At 37.0% G+C, this 23,742-nt stretch overlaps 1 protein-coding gene and 1 non-coding gene across 4 annotated transcripts in view; one reads left to right on the top strand and one right to left on the bottom strand.

The window, feature by feature from the left end:
- LOC134657802 (RNA-binding protein fusilli) overlaps positions 1-23,742 on the bottom strand; it is a 149,077-nt gene that overhangs the window by 27,364 nt on the left and 97,971 nt on the right. For all 3 annotated transcript variants that reach the window (XM_063513364.1, XM_063513366.1, XM_063513367.1), the window contains exons 4-6: positions 16,723-16,874; positions 16,011-16,100; positions 14,430-14,484 (exon numbers count right to left, since the gene is read on the bottom strand). In XM_063513364.1, the coding sequence (XP_063369434.1) occupies positions 14,430-14,484; positions 16,011-16,100; positions 16,723-16,874 (297 nt within the window). The remainder of the gene's footprint in view (positions 1-14,429; positions 14,485-16,010; positions 16,101-16,722; positions 16,875-23,742) is intronic.
- Positions 14,288-14,359, top strand: Trnat-cgu (transfer RNA threonine (anticodon CGU)). Its single transcript has one exon. It is a non-coding gene; the product is annotated as a tRNA-Thr (tRNA).

The following is a 23,742-nucleotide window of genomic DNA, read 5'->3' as shown; positions in this document are numbered from 1 at the left end:
ATTTAAGAAAAAAATTAAAAGTTTGTTATTAAATAGTTACGCTAATGCAAGTTAGTCATAATTAGATTAGTTTAGTAATTAAATTAGCATAGTATAAGCATGAAGGGAAATTGGGTGTATCTCATTCGCCAACAAACTGTTACGCAGTTTGGCGAAGTTTTGTAATAGTTGTTGTTTTGTTGTTGTTGTTGTTGTTGTTGTAGTTGTAAGACTTGTAAGTGTTTTTTTTGTTTATTAGCAATAAATAAAAAAAATAATAATAAGCTCATATAGATACTTAATGTATCGTGGGTTGCATTAGGTACATGCTCTATTAAGTGGTAAAAGATGAAAAAAAAAATTCCAGTAGTTACCACTGGTAACCACTTGGTGGTACGAGTAACTATACTGGAATTATTCTTATTTGCGTCATTTGACACATTATGACTGACGTATATAGAGATGTAACTAACCCAAATCGATTGTCACAGCAAGCGATTACGATTGGATGTCACCTAGACTGAGGTATCGAATTGTGACGTTTAATGAATTTTTATTTGAGATTTAAATAAAGCTAGAATTATATGGTTAATAAATAATAATAAGAAGATATAATACATTTAATAATGCTTTGTTATAAATATCTAATAACTATTGTAATATGAATGATTTATAACAAAATTTATCTAGAAGTAATAATGTTTAAAAATTTGACGTGTAAAATGTAATATTTTATGAATAAAACATTGAATTGAATTATTGCGACCTAAAATGAAATATTTATATCGATTTACTTAGACGACTACCGATTCATAACGGTGGTGTCCGGCCAACCCTAAATTTTTAAAAAATAAGACGTAGAACGTAAACGTTCGCAGTGCAATTGTCTTCCTTTGTAATTTCGACGTGCAAGATATTTTACGTTCTATTGCTGTTGTCAGTGTCATGTGTCAATACGAGTGCACAAAGTATAGTGGGAATAACCCCAAATTTCGGAGATTGCGTTTGTATGGCTGGGCCTTGGGAGGATAGGACATCTATTTCCGTGTTTAAAGCAGTGGGAACCCGAAAGACTGCAAGTGCAAGCAGTCAGTTTTGAAGCTACGAGTATGCGAACAATTCTGTGAGTTTAACAATGTCATCCATAACAATGGCTAACAATCGCAAGTCGCGACGTGCCGTAATAACATTATGGATTTGAGAGACGGAGTTAATTATGACGTCAGCTGGTAACTAATGATCAGCTGTGAGCTATCTTTAGGAGTTTATTGGAGTTTAGGTACTCATTAACACATTCAGTGCAGAAAACCCGACTATCTGGTATTTTATGATTTCGTTCCCAGGCCGGACGACCCGATAGTCGGGATCGTGGTACTACAGCTAACGGCCGGTTTTTTTAAATAAAAATTACTAAAATGTAATATTTGACGTTTTTTATGTATCTATCATGACAACCGCATCCGCGGATGTGAGCCTTTAAAAATTCGCATCCGCATCCGCGGATGTCAAAAAATCGGCATCCGCAACATCCCTGGTAGGTACATTTTTGTCGATTTTGTTTCCCTCTCAAGTTTCTCAGTTAACTATGAGAAGAAAGATCGACATCAAAAACTTCATTTATTTTTTCTCGCACTTCCATCGTTGCTAGAATGATCACTAAATATTGAAGTAGTCGGATGGTATAAAAAAGAGACAAAACACTTTAAGCATACTTAAGTGAAAACAAAACCAAAAGGGCAAGTCGTTAACTTAACACCATGTGAAAGTCATCAATTATCGTACAAAAAATATATCTAGGTAACTTGGTAACCGATTCTCAACTTTATTACTTGACTAATAGGAATCAGATAATATATTTTAGAGACTGTAGAATGTTAAACAAATTCTGATGGTGTTTGCTCAATGGTTTCATACCGTTTTGCTGATTATATCGCCAAAATCAGCTTATAATGAATTTAAAATCCAATCAGACCAATGTTTACATAAGTGGCACTTATATAAGCTAAATGACAGCAAAATAATTTAATAATGAACGTTTCTCAAATCAGCATTAAATATAATAATCTAACCTCAGAGTTCAGAAATAAAAATCACTCAAATATCTACCTAATACGAGACAAAAGAACGGCTACTTTAACAAACAACTTATGTTAGCTCCTCAAAATCAGCACTAAATTTCATCCAATCTTAAACATAATAAATCCAAAAATATCACACTCTAATTAAAACCTAACTTTAATCCACATAAGGTTGATTTTCGTCCAAATCAGTTTTGAGTTAGGATGTAAAAAGCGCGGGTTTCCGAACGTGTTAGGTTACGCGCGCGGCGAGCTTGGGCACGCAAAACGTGCTCGACCGACGTGGTGCCTCGGATTACATTCTGGCTAAATCATTAAGGCGATGCTATAATTCCATAATTTAATGGTTTCGACACAAATACGACTTTAGTAGTCATAGAGAGGACCAGACGATAGGATTCAAAAGACTAAAACCAGAAACTCTGTGCAAATGGACTATTGATGCCAGTCAACTGGTCAAAAGATTTGCAATAAGTCCAAAACCAACCCTAATAATGCATAATGCCTACTAATTCGTATGATAAATAGACAAAAGTAGAATTTGTGTGGAAAGAGAAGAGTCGTAGAATGTATTGGATCCCATACATTTCACGACTCTTCTCTTTCCGCACAGACTAATTTTCTGGATGTATGCAGGCGTGTCTCACTCCGCGATTTCGTCGCTTTGCTACAGGTAGCTATCGTAACAGACGCGTTTTGTTAGAGAGCGAGTCTTCTGTACTTAGTACTATTATTTATTCTGTGATGTATGTTTGATACCTTTTGTACCGCGCTCAACTACCGAACTGATTTTAATAAGCATATAGAATTAGAATATCTATGATTAGAATAAGAATCGGTTAAAAAAAGATGGCATTCGAAAATTAAGACAATTTTTTTTTCTTTCTTTTGATGCAAAGTCTAAATACTCAAAATTAGCACGCAAATAGATAGTGACGGTCAAGGTGGCCAAATACATGAGGACACATGCTTATTTCCATGGTATCAAAGGTGTATATGACACCGTAAGATTGTGAACCCGTTAGTTTATAATCTAACGTAGGTTAGGTTAGATTATAATCTCCCTACCGTCAGTTTATAATGTAACTAGCGAGATTATAATATGACGAGTGTTTACAATTTTACGGTGACATATACATAACCACTGTGGTGTGTGTGACTTGGCCACTTTGGGCGTCATTATCTTTTTTTGCTGAGGTAACTAAAGAGGGACAGGCCCCGTAGACAACATGCCAATCGCGAACGCTTCGTAGCGAACGAAACGCAACTGTCACACTAATATGAAAGAGTGATAGAGAGACACAAAGCGATTCTATGGCGAAGCGCAAGCGATTGACACCTTGGCTAGGCCGCCTGGGAACGTTTACATTCACAAAAATACCGAGAATCACTGATCATTTTACTAAGAACAGTCCGTCCGTCACCTTCGAGTGTTCACGCTCGCTGTAAACTCGGAACGTGGGCCGATAAGGCCTAATTCGAAGTACATCGCGTGTCGTTAACAATAACATTAAGGTTATGATATGATAAGACCGTCTTGGTGTGCTTTTGTTATAAATAGCAATAGTTTGCTAATAAATAGCCCCATCTACAACAATACGACGTTGTTGGATGGAGATAGCTCTTTTTAACAAGCTTTTATTAGGTCGACCTGTATGTAACTAACTATGTAATGGAATCTAAGGTAACTAATTTAACCATCTTCCAAGGATCGTAGCGTCATGAAAATTGGCAGCTGTATGTAGTTCTGATGACAATACAATAATATAGTACTGTCGAACTGATCTGATGATGGAGACAGGAGGTGGCCATAGGAACTCTGTGATGAAACAACGCAACCCAATTGTCTTAGGGGTTTTTAGAATTGACTCGATGAGTATTAGTTGTCTGTCGTAAGAAAAGTACAGTCAGCGATAAAAGCTTGTACCAATAAATTTATTTTTGCCAAAAAACTTATTCTCTTCACTTGCCTAAGGTGTAATGTGAATGTCTTTTTGACTGAGCAGCTTGATACTGTTAATAGTAAGCACTTTAAATCGTAATCTTAGAGGTAATATGTTGTATTTATATAAGATCAATAAATTTATGTTAGTTCATTCAGCCAAACCCTTTAGTGAAAGTGTAAAAAGACTCAGATTATCGCAATTAAGTCACCAAATACAAAAAAAAATGCCTTCCTACAAAATAGTTTCAAGTTACTAACTGATTTTAAAAAGAAATCGTTAGGTGTTGTTTGGACTTTTTCTACACTACAATTGAAAGATGAAGATGATTAGCAAATTACCTCTAATATAATGAAGTGTTACATGTATTTATATGTTTACTTATTGTTAAATTATTAGTTAAATATTGATATTGAACACCGATCCGCTGATAGAAGTCTTAAGTTCCCAGACGCTGCGATCTTTAACCCTAGGTCTTCTAGGTCACATTTATCGTTGATATCACATGCCAGCTCAAGCCAGTTAGATATTGTATAAAAATACTAGGTCGTTAGGTACAGACTCACGGACTATTTAGGTTTAATGATAGGTTCTCGTCGATATCCTGAAACCTGGCCGAACCTTATGTTTATTTTGATCGGTACCCTACTGGTTTGAACAGCCAATATTGGGGCCATAGGCGCGACTTTGTCACCCCCCTGGCGGCTATTAGGATACCTAGTTAGTTAGTTAGTTGTACTGGGCATTTTCCACAAGTCGACAACCATTGTGTTTTGCGTGAAAACGAGGTAGCCACCCTAGCTCCTCCATGAGCAGTGTCTTCAGGTTGGTAACTGCCTCCTTTAGTGTGCACGGATGTAGTATCCTATATCCGTGCACACTAAATAAACCTACATTAGTAGTTATTTGACAGTTGATCATGTCAAACTGAAAATTTTAGACTACGAAAGTTGACATACTTTGCTATGCCGCGTGCCGATATACTCGATACCTAAAAGTATACCTATACTTTTATTAAGGCCGATACCGACCGTGGTATTGCGTAGTTGCTTGACATTCCTTTTCAAACACAAATATACAATGTATATGTCGGAGCGAGACGCCAGAAAGACGTATTGCAGCAGTTCATAGTTAGACGCCTGTATAAAATCGATTAGCAATGTTTGGCTACGTATTATTTGCTTGTAACTAAATAATAAAGTTGCGCAGAGAGTATAACGCCATCTATTGGTGTATTGTTGAACGAAAATGACAGGTAGAAGGCTTTGGAACGTCAAGAGGTATATCTTGAGTGAACGTAGGCACGAGTGGGCATTTTTGTCGTTATGTTGGTAGACTGGTCAGGCAGGTTTACCAACTTGAAGTGGAGGCGGGAGCGGTTGGCTCCGCCGCTGGAACTGGCTTCCGGCTTCTTGATCGGACCGCGCTAGAGATCGGACGTTAGCCAAGCTCGTGCCTAATTCGCTACGTTCCTGAAGGCTTACACCTGAAGGATTATTCTGAAAGCTTATAGATTCTCACGTTGTTCAACCGTTTAGCTAAGTGTTTTATTCCAAGTGTTATTTTGATTTCTTATGTGCCATTATAAGCTTACTTTTGTAAAATAAAGAAACTATGTGTTGTTTTGAAAAGATGTGTCCCGCCGAGTTTGTTGCCGGGTTAAATCTTCTCGGGTCAGAGGTGTAGGGTTGGAACCGGTTTAGTTTGACTGAAATAAAGATTTGAAGGATTTCATGTGATCTTTTTATTTTAAATTTAACCAGTCAACATTCTAATAGCAATTAGTTCTTTTCATCATTTAGTACTGAAATATAGTAGGCACTAGTATGGTTAATGAGTCCGAATGTTTATTTCATGCGTTTGTAGCATACCTACTATTTTGGCTGTGAAGTAATACATCTAGGTACTCCCCCCACGCGCCCACCGCCATCGGGACCATCCGTCGCCGACATCAGCAAGTGGGATGGATGCGGAGTTTCATGTATTGCTTACACAGCCACCTGGGAGCGTGGTGTATTTCTGGTGACCTACATTCCATAATCTGGACACGTGGTAAATGGTAAGCTCACGTGTCTAACCTTCATTGAAAGGTGAGTGCAATTCATTGTTATTTGGTGAGAATTATTGTGAAATTGTGAATTATGATTGGGGCTGTCGAACAGACTGGTCGTGACGTGACGTCATCTCTGGTATCGCCACGTTTCTTTATAATTAATTTTTGTAATCCATTTAAATCGAAGCGATCTTGAGTTATTTTGATTTGAAATCCATACTGTTAATTAAAACCAAGTATTAGCTATCACGACGTGATACTATTTCATCGCTCACTTGTGAATCTACCCTCAATAATAGATTTTTCATGAAAATACAATTAATTTTTAAAATCCATTTAAATCTAAGTGATCTTAAGTTATTTTGATGTGAAATCCATATTGTTAATAAAAATCAAATATTGGCTGTCGCGACGTGATATTATTTCATCGCTCACTTGTGAATCTACCCTTAATAATTGATTTTTCATGAAAATACAATTAATTTTTAAAATCCATTTAAATCAAAGTGATCTTAAGTTATTTTGATGTGAAATCCATATTGTTAATTAAAATCAAATATTGGCGCGACGCGATATTATTTCATCGCTCACTTGTGCATCTACCCTCAAAAAATATTTTTTTTTCATAAAAATACAATGCACCGTTAGAAATTGATCCTGCTGATTTGCCAATGCAAGCATTATGTAATCTTTACCCTGTAACGTTTAGTAATTAATAAAATTGCGACAAATTATTGCTCGTAATGCCGTGATAGATCACAAATAGTGCATACTATGGAAACATGAGCTACGCATATGAAAATTAATGTTACAGTGTCCTGCAGCCGGAGCCGAGCGAGCTTGCGGACGCCATTGCGCCCGTGATACAGAGGCGGCTGTGCAGTATCTTCTGTGCTGGAGATTTGGAAATAAAAGGACAGGTTTCGTTCTAATTGTTTATTAGTGAATTTTATTTTGAGTGTAATGGCGAAGCATAACAGTCGAACGTAACTAATAAGCTGTCACTTTTCGTATTGGTCCATTTTACCGTGTTACTTATTTTTGGAACACGTGTTTGTTTGTTCATGGAATGAAATAAAAATCACTCATTGAAGTTTAAATTTTATTCTGAGATTTTTGAAGTCCCGTATACATTGGAAACATGTTTTTTGTGTCTGCTACCTTGCATTTCATAAACCTTTTGAGTTTAGCCTGCATACATGATAAACCTGATACCGTGCAAATGATGATTTTAGTAACAGCCAGCTATGTTGAACCACATCGTGTCTCTCGCAATCTGCCGCAGCAACGGCAACGGCAAGCGAAAAGGATTAGCCTCCGTGCTTGGGTTGGACCTCACCACCACCACCTTTGACTTGGTCGTGTGCATCATACTTTATTAAGCTGGTGAGCAGTTCCCATTTCGTTGGGATTATTTTGAGATGTTTTACTTCTGCATAGAAGTCTTGAGCGAGTTTCTGTTGTTAAAGCTAAAGAAGAAAGCTATCTTTAGTGATTTTGATCAGTAATGTTCAGTTTCAGTTGATCAGTTGACGCTGATAGTACCAATGGTTCTGAGTAACATGATTTAAAGACCTGTTTTTATTTTCTTTTTTTGGAATTCACTGTTAACATTGTTTTGCTTTCGACGGACTGAAAGCTTGTACTTTCGTAGGACTGAAATTACGCCCGATGGACTGGGCACTACTGTTTTGCTTTCGATAGACTGAAGGCACGCCCGATGGACTGGGCAATACTGTCATGCTTTCGATGGACTGAAGGCACGCCCGATGGACTGGGCAATACTGTTTTGCTTTCGATGGACTGAAGGCACGCCCGATGGACTGGGCAATACTGTTTTGCTTTCGATGGACTGAAAGTATGCCCGATGGACTGGGTATTTTTTAGTGACCGCATCAGAAGTGCCGGAGCATGTAAGATGTGCACGTGGTCTGCTTTTTATGTGCAGAATGCTCTTTGCGAGGAGTAGCACTTACGCGGCTGAGATGGTTACTTCTGACGAGGGTCTGGTATCTGCCGAAGGACTGGCAATGCACCGAAGAACTGGTGTTGTTTTGTTAAAAATGATTTCCCGTTTATGTACTGTGTTCATATGAGTAAAATTGGAACTATCAATTCAGAATGTTATTTATTTTAAGATGTCTTACAAAAATTTAGATCACATATGACCAATTTTTTTTTTTTATTAATGCCAGATAATTTCCCCGTAAATTGATATTGACGACAATAGTAGTGATACTGTCGAGCAATGAATTAGAGCTGTTGTGATTTGTGTTTTTGATGTTTGGGATTGTTCTGTTTTCACATAAATTTGAGAGTATTCGCCAGATGGAGGCGATGATTATTGGAGTGTATCCGTTAGATGGCGGCGATGATTACTGATGATTATTTTTATTTAGTCGTTGCTCGATGGACTATTTTTGACTAGAGAATTGAGGATTGTTAAAGTAATTTAGAACAATTTTTTTTTCTGGTTTGATTGATAACAAAGTTTGATTTTAATAGTAATTTGAGTGAGACCCAAATTGTTGGTCAGGAATGACCGAGCGATGAGATACTGTGCTGAGTATTTTGTTCCAGAATCAAATGCATACACCCACACACGAGGGCGTGTGTAGCGCAGGACGGCCGTGTCGGAGCGAGACGCCAGAAAGACGTATTGCAGCAGTTCATAGTTAGACGCCTGTATAAAATCGATTAGCAATGTTTGGCTACGTATTATTTGCTTGTAACTAAATAATAAAGTTGCGCAGAGAGTATAACGCCATCTATTGGTGTATTGTTGAACGAAAATGACAGGTAGAAGGCTTTGGAACGTCAAGAGGTATATCTTGAGTGAACGTAGGCACGAGTGGGCATTTTTGTCGTTATGTTGGTAGACTGGTCAGGCAGGTTTACCAACTTGAAGTGGAGGCGGGAGCGGTTGGCTCCGCCGCTGGAACTGGCTTCCGGCTTCTTGATCGGACCGCGCTAGAGATCGGACGTTAGCCAAGCTCGTGCCTAATTCGCTACGTTCCTGAAGGCTTACACCTGAAGGATTATTCTGAAAGCTTATAGATTCTCACGTTGTTCAACCGTTTAGGTAAGTGTTTTATTCCAAGTGTTATTTTGATTTCTTATGTGCCATTATAAGCTTACTTTTGTAAAATAAAGAAACTAAAGTCCGTCAACCAAATCTTGTCAGTAGCAATGTAAAGCAAACTAAAGTAGGGCAACACTCAAAGAGCAGTAATGCGCTAAGAAAAGCAGCAATGTACATCGAACCAACAGTTTTTTTTTCCGCTGAGCGCGCCCTGCGTACGTCAATTCAAATTGTCACTCGCGGTTTATTGAAAAAAATTGAAACGGACGGACAATTTAAAAGCGATGTTAAAACAATGTTAATCAAAATGATGAACAAATTTGAAGATATCAAAAACAACTTCCTATCGTAGTGCTTATATTCTCTTTGTTCCCTATCTATGTCTTCTAAGTTTACTAAAATAAAATCATATCAAAATGCAGATAATTAGATAGTGCATATATTTGTTATTTACAATATAATATGCCACTTGTTAATGTAAATTAGTGTACTGTTCTGGATGAATATGACATACCTGTGTAATTTTTTTGATTGGTATATATTGTACAATATACATATTAAAAATAAAACAACTGATATTTGGGTGTTTATTTAATTTAACGGTAAATAAGATAAGGGTCACTTTTCGACTTGGTTGCGTTGTACACGTACATAAACCGCCATAGGTAAGTATTGTCTGAAAAGATACTACCTACTACGAACGCCTTATATTGGGCAAGATTTAATCCTGCAACAAACGTATGGATTAGGTAGATATTGCGAAATAACGGCGATATAATCAAGGCTCTTAATACTGTTTAAAAGGTTTACCTAATTTGTAAATAGTCACAACTGATTGCTGAAAATATTAGACATGTGGGCCTATGGACGGTTTCCAGGACACAATTTATGGTCTTGATGGATAGATTTAGGCATACGTTTTAATTTTATTTATGCCTTTTAACCCTAAAACAAAAAAACTAAACATAATCTTAAAAGTTCGAAAGAGTTCTTCCAATACTTGTCATAACCTCAATTTTTAGTAATGTTTACCATCAACGAGCATGATTGTACATTGTAGGCCCCTTAGCTTTGCTTATTCTTATTTAAGGTATTGGTATTTAATGGTGACAGCAGAAATATCTCTTGAAACAGAAACGATTCAGAATGAAAACCAAATGAAAACAAATAAGGTGACGGCTGTCATTCACGGTCCACATTCCACAGATAAAACACAGATGACACGCGTTTTGGAATTATTTGAACACAGTGTTGCTAACCCGCGATTTTTCAAATTTGCCGCCTTTTACTACTGACAAGATTTGGTTGACGGACTTTATGTGTTGTTTTGAAAAGATGTGTCCCGCCGAGTTTGTTGCCGGGTTAAATCTTCTCGGGTCAGAGGTGTAGGGTTGGAACCGGTTTAGTTTGACTGAAATAAAGATTTGAAGGATTTCATGTGATCTTTTTATTTTAAATTTAACCAGTCAACATTCTAATAGCAATTAGTTCTTTTCATCATTTAGTACTGAAATATAGTAGGCACTAGTATGGTTAATGAGTCCGAATGTTTATTTCATGCGTTTGTAGCATACCTACTATTTTGGCTGTGAAGTAATACATCTAGGTACTCCCCCCACGCGCCCACCGCCATCGGGACCATCCGTCGCCGACATATAAATTAATTAATTGTACGCCCGAAAAGGGTAAAACTGTTGATACTCGCCAAAAAATTTACCTAGTTATACTTCCTGTACCTACACAGTTTATACAATAAATATTTCTGATTTATGAAATATTGTAGTGTAGTATATTGCTAGATTAGCTAGTAGCATTCCAAGTATACGTACGGCGTATTACAATGCGATATCCTTTGAAACGACATTTCTGATATAAACAAAATTACGTTCTATAATGAAATGACGTCAGTTACATAAATCTGCCCTTGCTGGTCTTGCAAATCCTTTACACTACAACTCCAAATGTTAGATAAAGTTAAGATGCTATAAACCAGCGGGCTAAAAACTACGGGTCGCGGGCCGGATGCGACCCGAGAGCTGCCAATTTGGCCCGAGAAAAGTGGCGTATTCCATACAATTCGAACCGCGAAATGGCCAGGTGGCTATGGCCCTCAGGTCAAGAAGATTGGAGGTGGAACTTAATGCAGTTCATCTACCACCTGACATTGATCTTCTGATGATGTACGATGCACAGGATCATACTGCATTTCTTTAAAACTTGCTCAGATCGCAAGCCAAAGCCATGTTTGAAGCAGTCTAGTGAGTCTAGATCTTAGATCTCTTTGCACTTAGTCTGCAACTCTGCATTACAATACAATATCTTTAAAAAGTCAAAATGGTCTTAAGCGAGACTTTGGCGCTTCTGTGGGATTACTAAAAGAGTTCCGCGGCCAGTTCCTACTAGAACTTAGCTTTGCTTTGGCCTAGGTATATTTAATGTACTAACCGCTAGCCCAATCCGCATTGGGCTAGCGTGGGGACTAAGTATAGCCCAAGCCCTCTTGCGCTTGAGAGGAGGCCTGTGTCCAGCAGTGGGACGTATATAGGCTCAAATTATTATTATTAACTGTTTATGTCATCATCAGCTTCTTACAAGGAATATGGTAATCAAGTGTGTTATCACTCTTTAAACGCAAAACAAGTCATGTAACATACACGAGAAATATAATCTGTAACCTTGTCTTAAAGATCGGACCAAGATGTCTGCAAGGGAGTGAAAATAAAGTTTCTTGTGGCATTATGAACTGAAATAGATGTCATATATTAAAGAAAAAGTGACGAAGCCCTCCAGTGGTGATGCCGAATGGTGGCACATCCACACTTTTTCACTACACTCTCCACCACAAAAGACGAGAGTAAGGTTAGATTTTATAAGTAAAAGATTCGTAATTTATACACGATTTGGACTTTTAGACACATTGAGTACACCAGTGCTGCTCACGTGTGATTTAACACAGTTTCGTCGCAAAGAAAAAGGAATATTTCTTTTCAAGCAGTGAATATGTCACCGTTAGCGTTTTGCAAGCAAAACTCCATGCAATCAAGTGTTTTCTTGAAAACGATGTTTGGACACTAACACATTACGTACGTTTTGACTTTTTAAACGCAAATCAAGTCACGCGAGGATTATTCCACTATCCCAGCAGCAGACGTAATCAAGAAGCTATCGGCACTCACCTTCTTATCGTTCCCGAAAGCACTAACAAGTAACAACACGTTATCACCACACTGTTTACCGACGTGCGCGCGAGTTGACGGTCGGGGACGGAGTGAAGACGTGGTGGGGCGTAGAGCGCACACCAGGTAGACAGAGCATGAGAGCACCCGAAAACAGAGATGTTGCGGATGCCGATCTTTTGACATCCGCAAAGCTGGTAGCTAAATAAAGTTGGTAGCTATGATTCATTAAGATAGCTACCGTCTTTAAAACAAAAACTTGCTCATAATAATCACCCATAATAGGGTATTTGACTATAGTTGGTCAAACCAATTTGTCAGTAAATAGGAACAAAAAAAACTATTTTTATCCTTTTCTTTTGGGTGCTAGTACTAGTGTAAGACAAATATATGTAGTATGATTATCTCTGTCTATGTTTGAAATAAGACAGTCCTTTGACACACTATAATAGTCATATCAGAGGGGCTACCGCGAAAACCGTATTTCGCAAATTGCGGGCATTTTTCTCTGTCACTCTAATTACGCGTTCATTGGAGTAAAAGAGAAAGATCCCCGCAATTTGCGAAATTCGGTTTTCGCGGTAGCCCCTGAGTTTCTTTTTTCGAACTGTCAAATCGATTTTGCTTCTATGTAATTTATATGAAACACTAGCATGTGACGTCACAATCAAATGACCTACTCTTTATAGTTTTATAAGGGTTTTAAAATGGACTTTATGTCTGAAATAAATGCTTTTTATTTATTTAAAATAGAAATTGTGTCTAAAAATAACAGCTGTCTACGTTTCTCTATTAATCTTCTGGTGCGTTATTTCATGCAGGGTGTAAAATAATTTATTTTAAATACAGTCAAATACCCTATTCTGTTTCACCCAAGTTTTCATTCCAGCTCGCAGGGTACTATGCGTTCCGTCGCGCGATATAGAATTTTACAAATAAAAGAGCGCCTCTGCATGGTAACGACCACGGTTACCATGCAGAGGCGTGAGTCTTCAAGTCTTACACGCTTCAATGCAGAGTCTACCGGAGGTAGTCTGTGTGTAGACGTCTTGAACTGTATTCCCATTCCTAACCATAGAAAAACTATTTTAACTTCGATCCCCGATTAAAAACAAGCGTTAAGGGTTTGAGGCTGATTTTATACTGGTTTGTAAGAGGTAATCCATTTCTTGGGTTGAAAAGCGATAAAAGTGTTATCCTGCATTATGATTGTCATAATTATGAGAATGTATACTTAGTTATAAGTATTTGAAGTCAGTGGTGGGAAACTGAAAGTGATAACGGTAGCCGTGACAAAAATATGAAATCTTGTAGGTTAATATTTTTATAATATTAAACACTTACCTATCGTATTTACGGTTTGGAAATAACGGAGTTCTGAGGTAACATACGTATACATTTTATCTCAATTTCAGGTTAAACTCAGTCTAACAATAACTCGTTAAAACTACTGTTTTATGAAATTCATGAATCACTCATCTTGTCATAAATCCATGAAAAACATGAATCATTTTACATTATTGTGCTATAAATGATCATATTTATTGACAGTAATTATGGATTAGTATATGACATATTATATGTCACCGAATCTTATCAATGGGTGTAATCATTAATTGATTATAAGCCGATAATAGAAGAAAAGTAATCGTTACAATAACAACATTTTTAACGCCTGTAGATATTATATTATCGCAAGAGGTTGTTGTATGAACAAGTTATTGCTATGAAAAATAATGTAGGCGCTAAATAAAAACGCTTCGAGTCAAATACGGCAAATACCTAAAACTTTGCTAATCTTATAATATTGTATTATATGGTTGTATGCTTGTAGAAGAGAGATACAAAAGTTACGATGAGAACCAGAGGCGAACGTATTGACATTTTTGAATCCATAAAAGTGATTAGAGTTGGTAAAAGGCGCCTAGCCTTTCTAATATAGCATACACCAGAGAATTTGGAACGGGTAACGCCGGGGCCGGGTGGTCTAGTGGTCAGGACGTTAGCCGCGTAAGCTGAAGACGCGGGTTCGATTCCCGCCTCGGCCACCGGTGGACTTGGTCACTTTTTTCTTTAGTGTATGATATCTATTTCAGTCTATGATTACAATAAACTCACCATATTCCAGTCTCTAATACTAAGTCGACCGTCTCCGGCAGCTCTAGTCGGAAACCTGGAAAGTAAACATGACATTTTTAGTAGTATCTATAGATATATTCATCTATAAATGTACTGAAACAAATTTAATTTCAATTGCAAAAATATACGAATTACGGTTTATATGAACTTGTGCTAAAGGGTCGCTCAATTTTATATGCGCAAAAATAGCAGTTTTATGATTTAAACTAGTAGTTCGCCCCGAACTGAGAACTCGCGGTTAACCAAAAATTATATAGCGATTGACTTTGTTGCACCTACTTAGGTACTCGTATAGTGCGACATAAAATAATAGAAAATAAATGAGGGCGCCACTTTCTACGTACCTGTCACATTTTTGACAATTTAGTATGGACATTTTTGAGTTCCATTTTATTTAATTTTTACTATTTTATGTCGCTCTATAGGCGGCAATGGATCAAAGATCGCGTGGATTTATTGCAAGGTCTGTGGAGCCTTTAACTGATTGATTTAAGCAAAGATTAATATGTATATATAGTTGGCCAAGCAAATCTTGTCAGTAGAAAAAATGTAGGCGCGAAGGCATATGGTCTCAGAAATTTGAGTTTCGCGCCTTTTTCTACTGACAAGATTTGCTTTTTTGCATCAATTTTGAAGCGCCATTTACAAGTTTAGCGTTAAGTATATGCGCTCTTGCATGCTTAGCAGTATCCTAAAATTTATTAGGTCCTAAATACTAGGTACTTAAGATTAAATTCTAATATTTTTGAGGGCAATTTTGCCCAATCTCTTTTAACTTTGCCGGCTGACTAAAAAATATCGGATAGGGGCAAAATTAAATCGGTTTTGAATATTTTAACTCTGGAATTTAATCGAACGAGCGAGCGAAGCGAAGTTCTTACATTCGACTTTGAACACGCGGCTGGCTAGCGGCACGTCTCGGCATTTCGATGTTTTTAAGCTGAACTATCAGAGGATAGTTTGATACACAATAACTTAAGTTAATTTGTTCAAATTTTAATGAAATTGGGTGAACGTAAAGTTGAGGGCATTATATTTTAGTCATTAAATTTTGAGCAGGCTCGATCAAGAGGTTATTGAGCTAGAAGAGCTTAAAATGCTAAAAAGCTATTTGTGAGGGGTCTTGCTATTCTGGTCATTTTAATTAAGAAAGTATGGTCGAGTTTGGTATCAAATGAAAGTGCTCGGTTTACACATTTATAATATTGTTTTTTAATTTAAGATTTTAAAAGAATTAGCAAGATAAAAACGAAATAAAATAAAAATAATATTAGTATTTGATATTTGACAAGAAAGATTACGGCTTACCACAGATACAGTTTATTTTAATTTCTATGGTGACTTAAATTTGTCAATTAAGGGCTCCACAGATCTTGCAATAAATCGCACGCGGTTTTCGATCCTTTGACGACTGCATTCAATTGATCTTTTTGGCGAACCGCGAGTTCTCAGTTCGGGGCGAACTACTAGTTAGGTTTAATTACATTCTTTAATCTTGAAGTATACAATTTGTCGGGTTTTTTGTTAATATAATTAAATAAAAAATGGAATTATGCTTACCGTCTGAAATTATTCTCCTAATAACACTGGCCATGTCTTTGACCTCGGCCGCGTAGAAATTGTCTCCCGTGTACGGGGGTATACCTAAATCTGATAGAAAGATGTAAGGAAAATTTGTTGACACATTACTAGGAAACCAATCAAATTATTGTATGAAAATGTTTGTGTTACTTCAAGTAAAAACATGACTATATAAACATTGAACTATATTACCTACCAACGTATAGATTTATAGAACCGGCACAGAGAACCAGTATTATGCGCCACGAGTTGTTGTTCTGACAACAAGCGGAGCGAGAATCTCGCGACCTAAATGCGTAAGCGCCATGAATTTTTACGGCGCTTACGACGTTTTGGTCGCGACGTTTTGACACAGGATTGTTCCTATTCAACGGGAGTTCAACACGATACGTCTAACGTCACTTGTCGAATACCCCTCCTGTTTCTCAACAACTTATAATACAAGCGGATGTCACTTTTTGACAGCCTTTGTTAGAAAGGGACTTCCACTTGTATTACAAGTTAAAAGCTTTTGAGAAACGGGCCCCTGGTGTTGCAGGTGTCCGGGGGACGGTAATTGTTTACTATCAGGTCATTCATAAAAAAGATCTTACGGTCACGTGACCTGTCGCGAGTTTAACATTTTTCCCCATCACAAAAATTTCACAGCGCCGCTAAAGAAGTTTTCACTTCAAAAAATTATAAAGGATACAAGTAAGCATGTCCTGTAGCGCCGTGGGCTCGGGCGGGGGCACGGCGCGCAGTGCGCACGCGCGCATGAACTCCTTGCGCAGGTCGTGAAAGCGCGCGTAGTACGCGGGCAGCGTCAGCTCCTTGCTGCACGCCTCCGGGTGGAGACATTGTCTGGAACAGTGCAGGTTCTTATAAGTAAGGGCTCATTTAGTATACGGCCTGAGTGGACGCTCGAGTTGGGCGTGCAGCGGGGCGGGGCGTGCGGCGTGCATGTTAAACAAATGCAAGCGTATAGGAGCGGCCATAGTACACGCTGCTCAAATTACTTGTGAGCCCGACGCCCCGCCGAACGCTCCGCTCCGAGCGTCCACTCAGGCCTTACACTTAGACGATGCGAGTTTCATTACATTGCGGGTCGGTTGAATTGGACGTACCTGTACCTAACCAACAGTCCGCAATGTACTAAAATCGCATGCGAATTCGCGCGCCGTCTAAATCAGCCCTAAGACTAGCCCGCCCCGGCTTCGCACGGGTTAACAAATTATACATAAACCTTCCCCTTGAATCACTCTATCTATTAACAAAAAAACCACAAGAAAATCCGTTGCGTGGTTTTAAAGTTCTAAGCATACATAGGGACAGACAGACAGCGGGAAGCGACTTTGTTTTTTATATTAGGTATGTAGTGATGTCAAAATAAAATAAACTTGACTACGGGTAGGTTAGCGTTTTTAGCCCTTTGACGGCTAAGTTCACGATGACGCGTCGTGCACGATAGGCGTGGCGTTAAAATGGTTAATATAGAAGTCTAACAAAAACATTTGTTCAATCACAATTTTGACACCGCCCAAAATTAGGCCAGTCTTACCCGGAAAATCTATCCCTTTTCCTTCATTTTATTTATTTATTATTAACATACATTTTTTTAAACCACGATTCACGTTCAACAAAACATTACAAATCCGGTTCAAAACTTCCCATAATGATTAGTGATGTAGTTAGTCCTACATTCTCATTTGTCGATAAGGTCGATTTCCACACCAATCTGTATGGCAATAGCGCCCTACTGACTACTAATTATAGCAACGATTTTGCTGTAATATTCTCTTCGGTTACCGCGATAGTTACTCATGGAATAAAACTATTAAAACGGATTATATCGCGTATATTGAATTTATAGACGTTTCGAACCCTTTACGGCGCCTTTAATATACGCGATATAATCCGTTTTAATAGTTTTATTTCATGATTTTGCTGTAACTGCTTATTTAATTGGTTTGTTTGTTGAAATGGCTCCAGGTTACCCGTGACCTCTGTCGCAGGAAGCGAGCTTCCATTTTAATGCTTGAATGACATTAGTTTCTGGTGCGACTCCATTGAACTCTGATGACGCGCCGTTCGAAACGTCAACGGTTAAACAGTTTAAACATAATACTCGCGTTCTAATCTTATACCTTTAAACGAACAATTCTTGTATGTATATTTCGTGGGATTTGGAAATGGCTCTAACGATTTCGATGAAATTTGCTTGTCTCCCAGATATTATTCAAATAACAAGTGTAATTTAACTCTTTACATTTGGTCAGTGTTACAAACTCTCAAATTATTACTTTGCCCACCAGACATAAAATGTTATAAAACATCGTGTAAAGAGGATACATTTTGGAATGTAGTTCTGGTTATAGGTATGCTTTTTTCTTATTACAAATGCTAAACTAAGAAATTTTCGTATTTTGTGACTTTTTTTCAACTGGCAGTCAACATAGCGGGCAAAGTTAGCACATACTTATTTTATGGTCATCGAAAAATGTGCAGATTAAGCAATCATCACGCGCGACTTCTTAAAAATATTGCCAAATACATTACTCATAAAAGTCATAAATACAGTAAATGTGTATGTTTACCAATCAATTATTTATAAAATTTGTAGGTATGTGAGAATGGATATTACAATTCTGAAACCACACCGGATGTTTTGTATCTAGTCAATCTATAATCTAGCGATAGGTAATTTCGATATGTTATACAATACCATCATTCAGATTATAATGACGTTTGGATGACAATATCATTAATAACAATAGCACTGAATAGGTTTAAAATAGACTTGATAGTGGAATTGTGGCATATATTCATATTCTATTGTGTTGGAATGTTTATTTACATACTAAAAAGTCAAACGGAAAGGGATGCAATACGTATTAAAATGAGAACGTAATCTATACACTTAACAGCAGTAAAATGCATACAAAGCGATCCATATTTCTATTATGTGTCTATGCCTTAGTACACTCTAAAAAAAATTTGGTTGGCCCTATCAATATCTTGATAGTCGTAATCAAGCATCTTGATTCCATACGAGCCTAACAAGAACTTAGACACATCAAATAAGGTAATTCTGATTGCTATTACTATATCTATGTAACTGAACCAATTAAGATCTTGTTCAATATTTACACGAAAAATAATTATGCTAACTAGTTGATCCTAGCAAGATCAACTAAGGGCTTAATAATTATTATCATGATAAGTTACTGTACCAACTAATACAAACAAGTCAGTTTAACTAAGATGTAGGTCAATATTAACATGAAGAATTACTGTATTAACTATTTGACCCAAATAAGTTCAACTAAGAACATGATTACATCGACTAATGCACCTTATTAGCCTGAACTAAGATATTGTTAAATTTGAATCTCAATTGTTTAATCATTTCAACTAAGATGTAAATCAATGTTAACATGAAGAATTACTGTATCAACTATTTGACCCTAATAAGTTCAACTAAGAACATGATTGCATCGACTTATGCATCTTATTAGCCTGAACTAAGAAATTGTTAAATTTGAATCTCAATTGTTTAATCAGTTCAACTATGAAGCTTGTCTAGTACAATATACCAATCTTCTTCAATTGTACTATGACTCTTTGTCTCATTTACTAAGACATTTCTTTCAGATCTCTACTTTTTATGCGCACCGTGCTAAATAATGCTGATCCTCGTACTCATATTATACTCAAGGTCTTAAATGCTAAGATGTACATTTATTTCAGATCTTTTTGGCGATCGACCTAGACCGGTTTAGCTTTACAAACACGGGAGGATGCGTGCTCGTGAAACCGGTCTAGGCCGATCCTCAAAAAGATCTGAAATAAATGTATATCTTAGTATTTAAGACCTTGAGTATAATATGAGTACGAGGATCAGCATTATTCAGCACGGTGCGCATAAAAAGTAGAGATCTGAAAGAAATGTCTTAGTAAATGAGACAAAGAGTCATAGTACAAATGAAGAAGAATGGTATATTGTACTAGACAAGCTTCATAGTTGAACTGATTAAACAATTGAGATTCAAATTTAACAAAGTGAAGTTTTATGAAAAGGGGGTAAATGAATAAAACAAAAAAAATATATATATATATAATAAGATGTTATTTATTCATCTAAACATTTAGACAACTAAACGTTTTACATTTAAAAATCAAACTTTCTTTTACATACTTTACATATATATTATAATTAACATTTAACACTCTTAGAGAAGTAAAGGGAAACAGTTCCTCCGAAGTCGAGTCCGCAGTTCGGACAGGCGCTGGCGGGGTTTCGGAAGCATGGTCCCGATCGTTTCCCGTGCCTCGCCTTATAGGCCGGTTACTAAACTTTTAATTGTTCGAGAGCATCACATTATATCCTACAGTATATTTGTGTTTGGAATATAATAGAACACTATTTTGTGAATGTATGTGTAAAGTAATCTCTAAAAAATATATTGAGATTTTTGGAAAAAAAAATTTTAAAAATTTAGTTTTTAAAAAGATGTAAACATAAAATTCTACAGTAGCGATTTTTTGTTCAAAAGGCATAACTAAATATTTTACACTGTAAGTAAAATATGCACCACTTTTTTAGTGGTGCATACGTCACGAGCAATAAAAATGTTTGAAATAAATAATTACAATACAACATTAATTAAACACTTGGTGATTTTCCACTATATTGTTACGCCAATTATTCTACTCAATCTAATAAAATAAAAAACCAGGGGATTTTATTTTTACTATTTTTTAAACAATTATAACGTATTTTACCCCACGCGCATTAATTCTACAGTATATTTTTTTAATGCACCATACAGCCTGTAATTAATGTTATCACAACGTCAAAGAATCTCCTATTAATACAATGAGCTTTTGTCACAATTGTAAAAATGGCTATTGTTAAATTATTTAAATGATCGGCGCGGGGTGGGAGGGGAAGCGATGGCGATACCTCAAGGCCGCACGGCCGCAAAGCAACGGATTGGATAGGATGAAGGTATCTTAGGGCGGTTACAGAGTAGCGTTTTATACGAGCGTACGCGTACAGTCACCAGCAATTAAATGTCTGCTAGTGCACGAAAATACTAACGACCTTTTTTCCTACGTCCAGTTGACCTAAGTTTAAAATGTATAAATTGCGAAACTTGTAACGACATGTGTCCCACGTTTAGCTGACCTAAGTTTAAAAAGTCTACCGTACCGCGAAGAAATTCAAAGGTGTATGTGAAGTCCCTAATCCGCATTGGGCTAGCGTGGGGACTGCCGTACGAAACTGATAATTTTATTTAACATCACGATTTTTGGTCCTTCATGGACTGTCAAAAGTGACGTTTCTTCAAATAAAAACGTCACTTTTGACACTTGTATGGATGGGATATGTCAGTGTCAAACAAGTGACTAAAGTGACGTTTTTTTTTAGAAACGTCACTTGACACTTGTATGGATGGGATATGTCAGGGTCAAACAAGTGAGAAAGGTGACGTGTTTTTAAGAAACGTCACTCTTGACACTTGTATGGATGGGATATGTCAGTGTCAAACAAGTGACAAAAGTGACTTTTTTTAAAGAAACGTCACTTTTGACAAGTATGGATGGGCTATGTCAGTGTCAAACAAGTGACAAAAGTGGCGTTTTTGAAGAAACGTCACTCTTGACACTTGTATGGATGGGATATGTCAGTGTCAAACAAGTGAGAAAAGTGACGTTTGTTTTTAAGAAACGTCACTTTTGACACTTGTATGGATGGGATATGTCGGTGTCAAACAAGTGACAAAAGTGACTTTTTTTTAAAGAAACGTCACTTTTGACATGTATGGATGGGATATGTCAGTGTCAAACAAGTGACAAAAGTGACTTTTTTATTTAAAGAAACGTCACTTTTGACATGTATGGATGGGCTATGTCAGTGTCAAACAAGTGACAAAAGTGACGTTTTTGAAGAAACGTCACTCTTGACACTTGTATGGATGGGATATGTCAGGGTCAAACAAGTGAGAAAAGTGACGTTTGTTTTTAAGAAACGTCACTTTTGACACTTGTATGGATGGGATATGTCAGTGTCAAACAAGTGACAAAAGTGACTTTTTTATTTAAAGAAACGTCACTTTTGACATGTATGGATGGGCTATGTCAGTGTCAAACAAGTGACAAAAGTGACGTTTTTGAAGAAACGTCACTCTTGACACTTGTATGGATGGGATATGTCAGGGTCAAACAAGTAAGAAAAGTGACGTTTGTTTTTAAGAAACGTCACTTGTATGGATGGGATATGTCGGTGTCAAACAAGTGACAAAAGTGACTTTTTTTAAAGAAACGTCACTTTTGACATGTAAGGATGGGATATGTCAGTGTCAAACAAGTGACAAAAGTGACTTTTTTATTTAAAGAAACGTCACTTTTGACATGTATGGATGGGCTATGTCAGTGTCAAACAAGTGACAAAAGTGACGTTTTTTTTTAAGAATCGTCACTTTTGACACTTGTTGACACTGATATATCCCATCCATACAAGTGTCAATAGTGGCGTTTCATAAAAAACGTCACTTTTGTCACACGAAAATACTAACGACCTTTTTTCCTACGTCCAGTTGACCTAAGTTTAAAATGTATAAATTGCGAAACTTGTAACGACATGTGTCCCACGTTTAGCTTACCTAAGTTTAAAAAGTCTACCGTACCGCGAAGAAATACAAAGGTGTATGTGAAGTCCCCAACCGCATTGGGCTAGCGTGGGGACTACCGTACGAAACTGATAATTGTATTTAACATCACGATTTTTGGTCGTTCATGAACTGTCAAAAGTGACGTTTCTTCAAATAAAAACGTCACTTTTGACACTTGTATGGATGGGATATGTCAGTGTCAAACAAGTGACTAAAGTGACGTTTTTTTTAGAAACGTCACTTGACACTTGTATGGATGGGATATGTCAGGGTCAAACAAGTGAGAAAGGTGACGTGTTTTTAAGAAACGTCACTCTTGACACTTGTATGGATGGGATATGTCAGTGTCAAACAAGTGACAAAAGTGACTTTTTTTAAAGAAACGTCACTTTTGACAAGTATGGATGGGCTATGTCAGTGTCAAACAAGTGACAAAAGTGGCGTTTTTGAAGAAACGTCACTCTTGACACTTGTATGGATGGGATATGTCAGTGTCAAACAAGTGAGAAAAGTGACGTTTGTTTTTAAGAAACGTCACTTTTGACACTTGTATGGATGGGATATGTCGGTGTCAAACAAGTGACAAAAGTGACTTTTTTTTAAAGAAACGTCACTTTTGACATGTATGGATGGGATATGTCAGTGTCAAACAAGTGACAAAAGTGACTTTTTTATTTAAAGAAACGTCACTTTTGACATGTATGGATGGGCTATGTCAGTGTCAAACAAGTGACAAAAGTGACGTTTTTGAAGAAACGTCACTCTTGACACTTGTATGGATGGGATATGTCAGGGTCAAACAAGTGAGAAAAGTGACGTTTGTTTTTAAGAAACGTCACTTTTGACACTTGTATGGATGGGATATGTCAGTGTCAAACAAGTGACAAAAGTGACTTTTTTATTTAAAGAAACGTCACTTTTGACATGTATGGATGGGCTATGTCAGTGTCAAACAAGTGACAAAAGTGACGTTTTTGAAGAAACGTCACTCTTGACACTTGTATGGATGGGATATGTCAGGGTCAAACAAGTAAGAAAAGTGACGTTTGTTTTTA

The sequence above is a fragment of the Cydia amplana genome, chromosome 21 (genome assembly GCF_948474715.1).
Source record: "Cydia amplana chromosome 21, ilCydAmpl1.1, whole genome shotgun sequence".
Classification (NCBI taxonomy): Eukaryota; Metazoa; Arthropoda; class Insecta; order Lepidoptera; family Tortricidae; genus Cydia; species Cydia amplana.
Note: the sequence above shows the minus strand (reverse complement) of the source record. Positions and strands in the feature narration are given on the sequence as shown.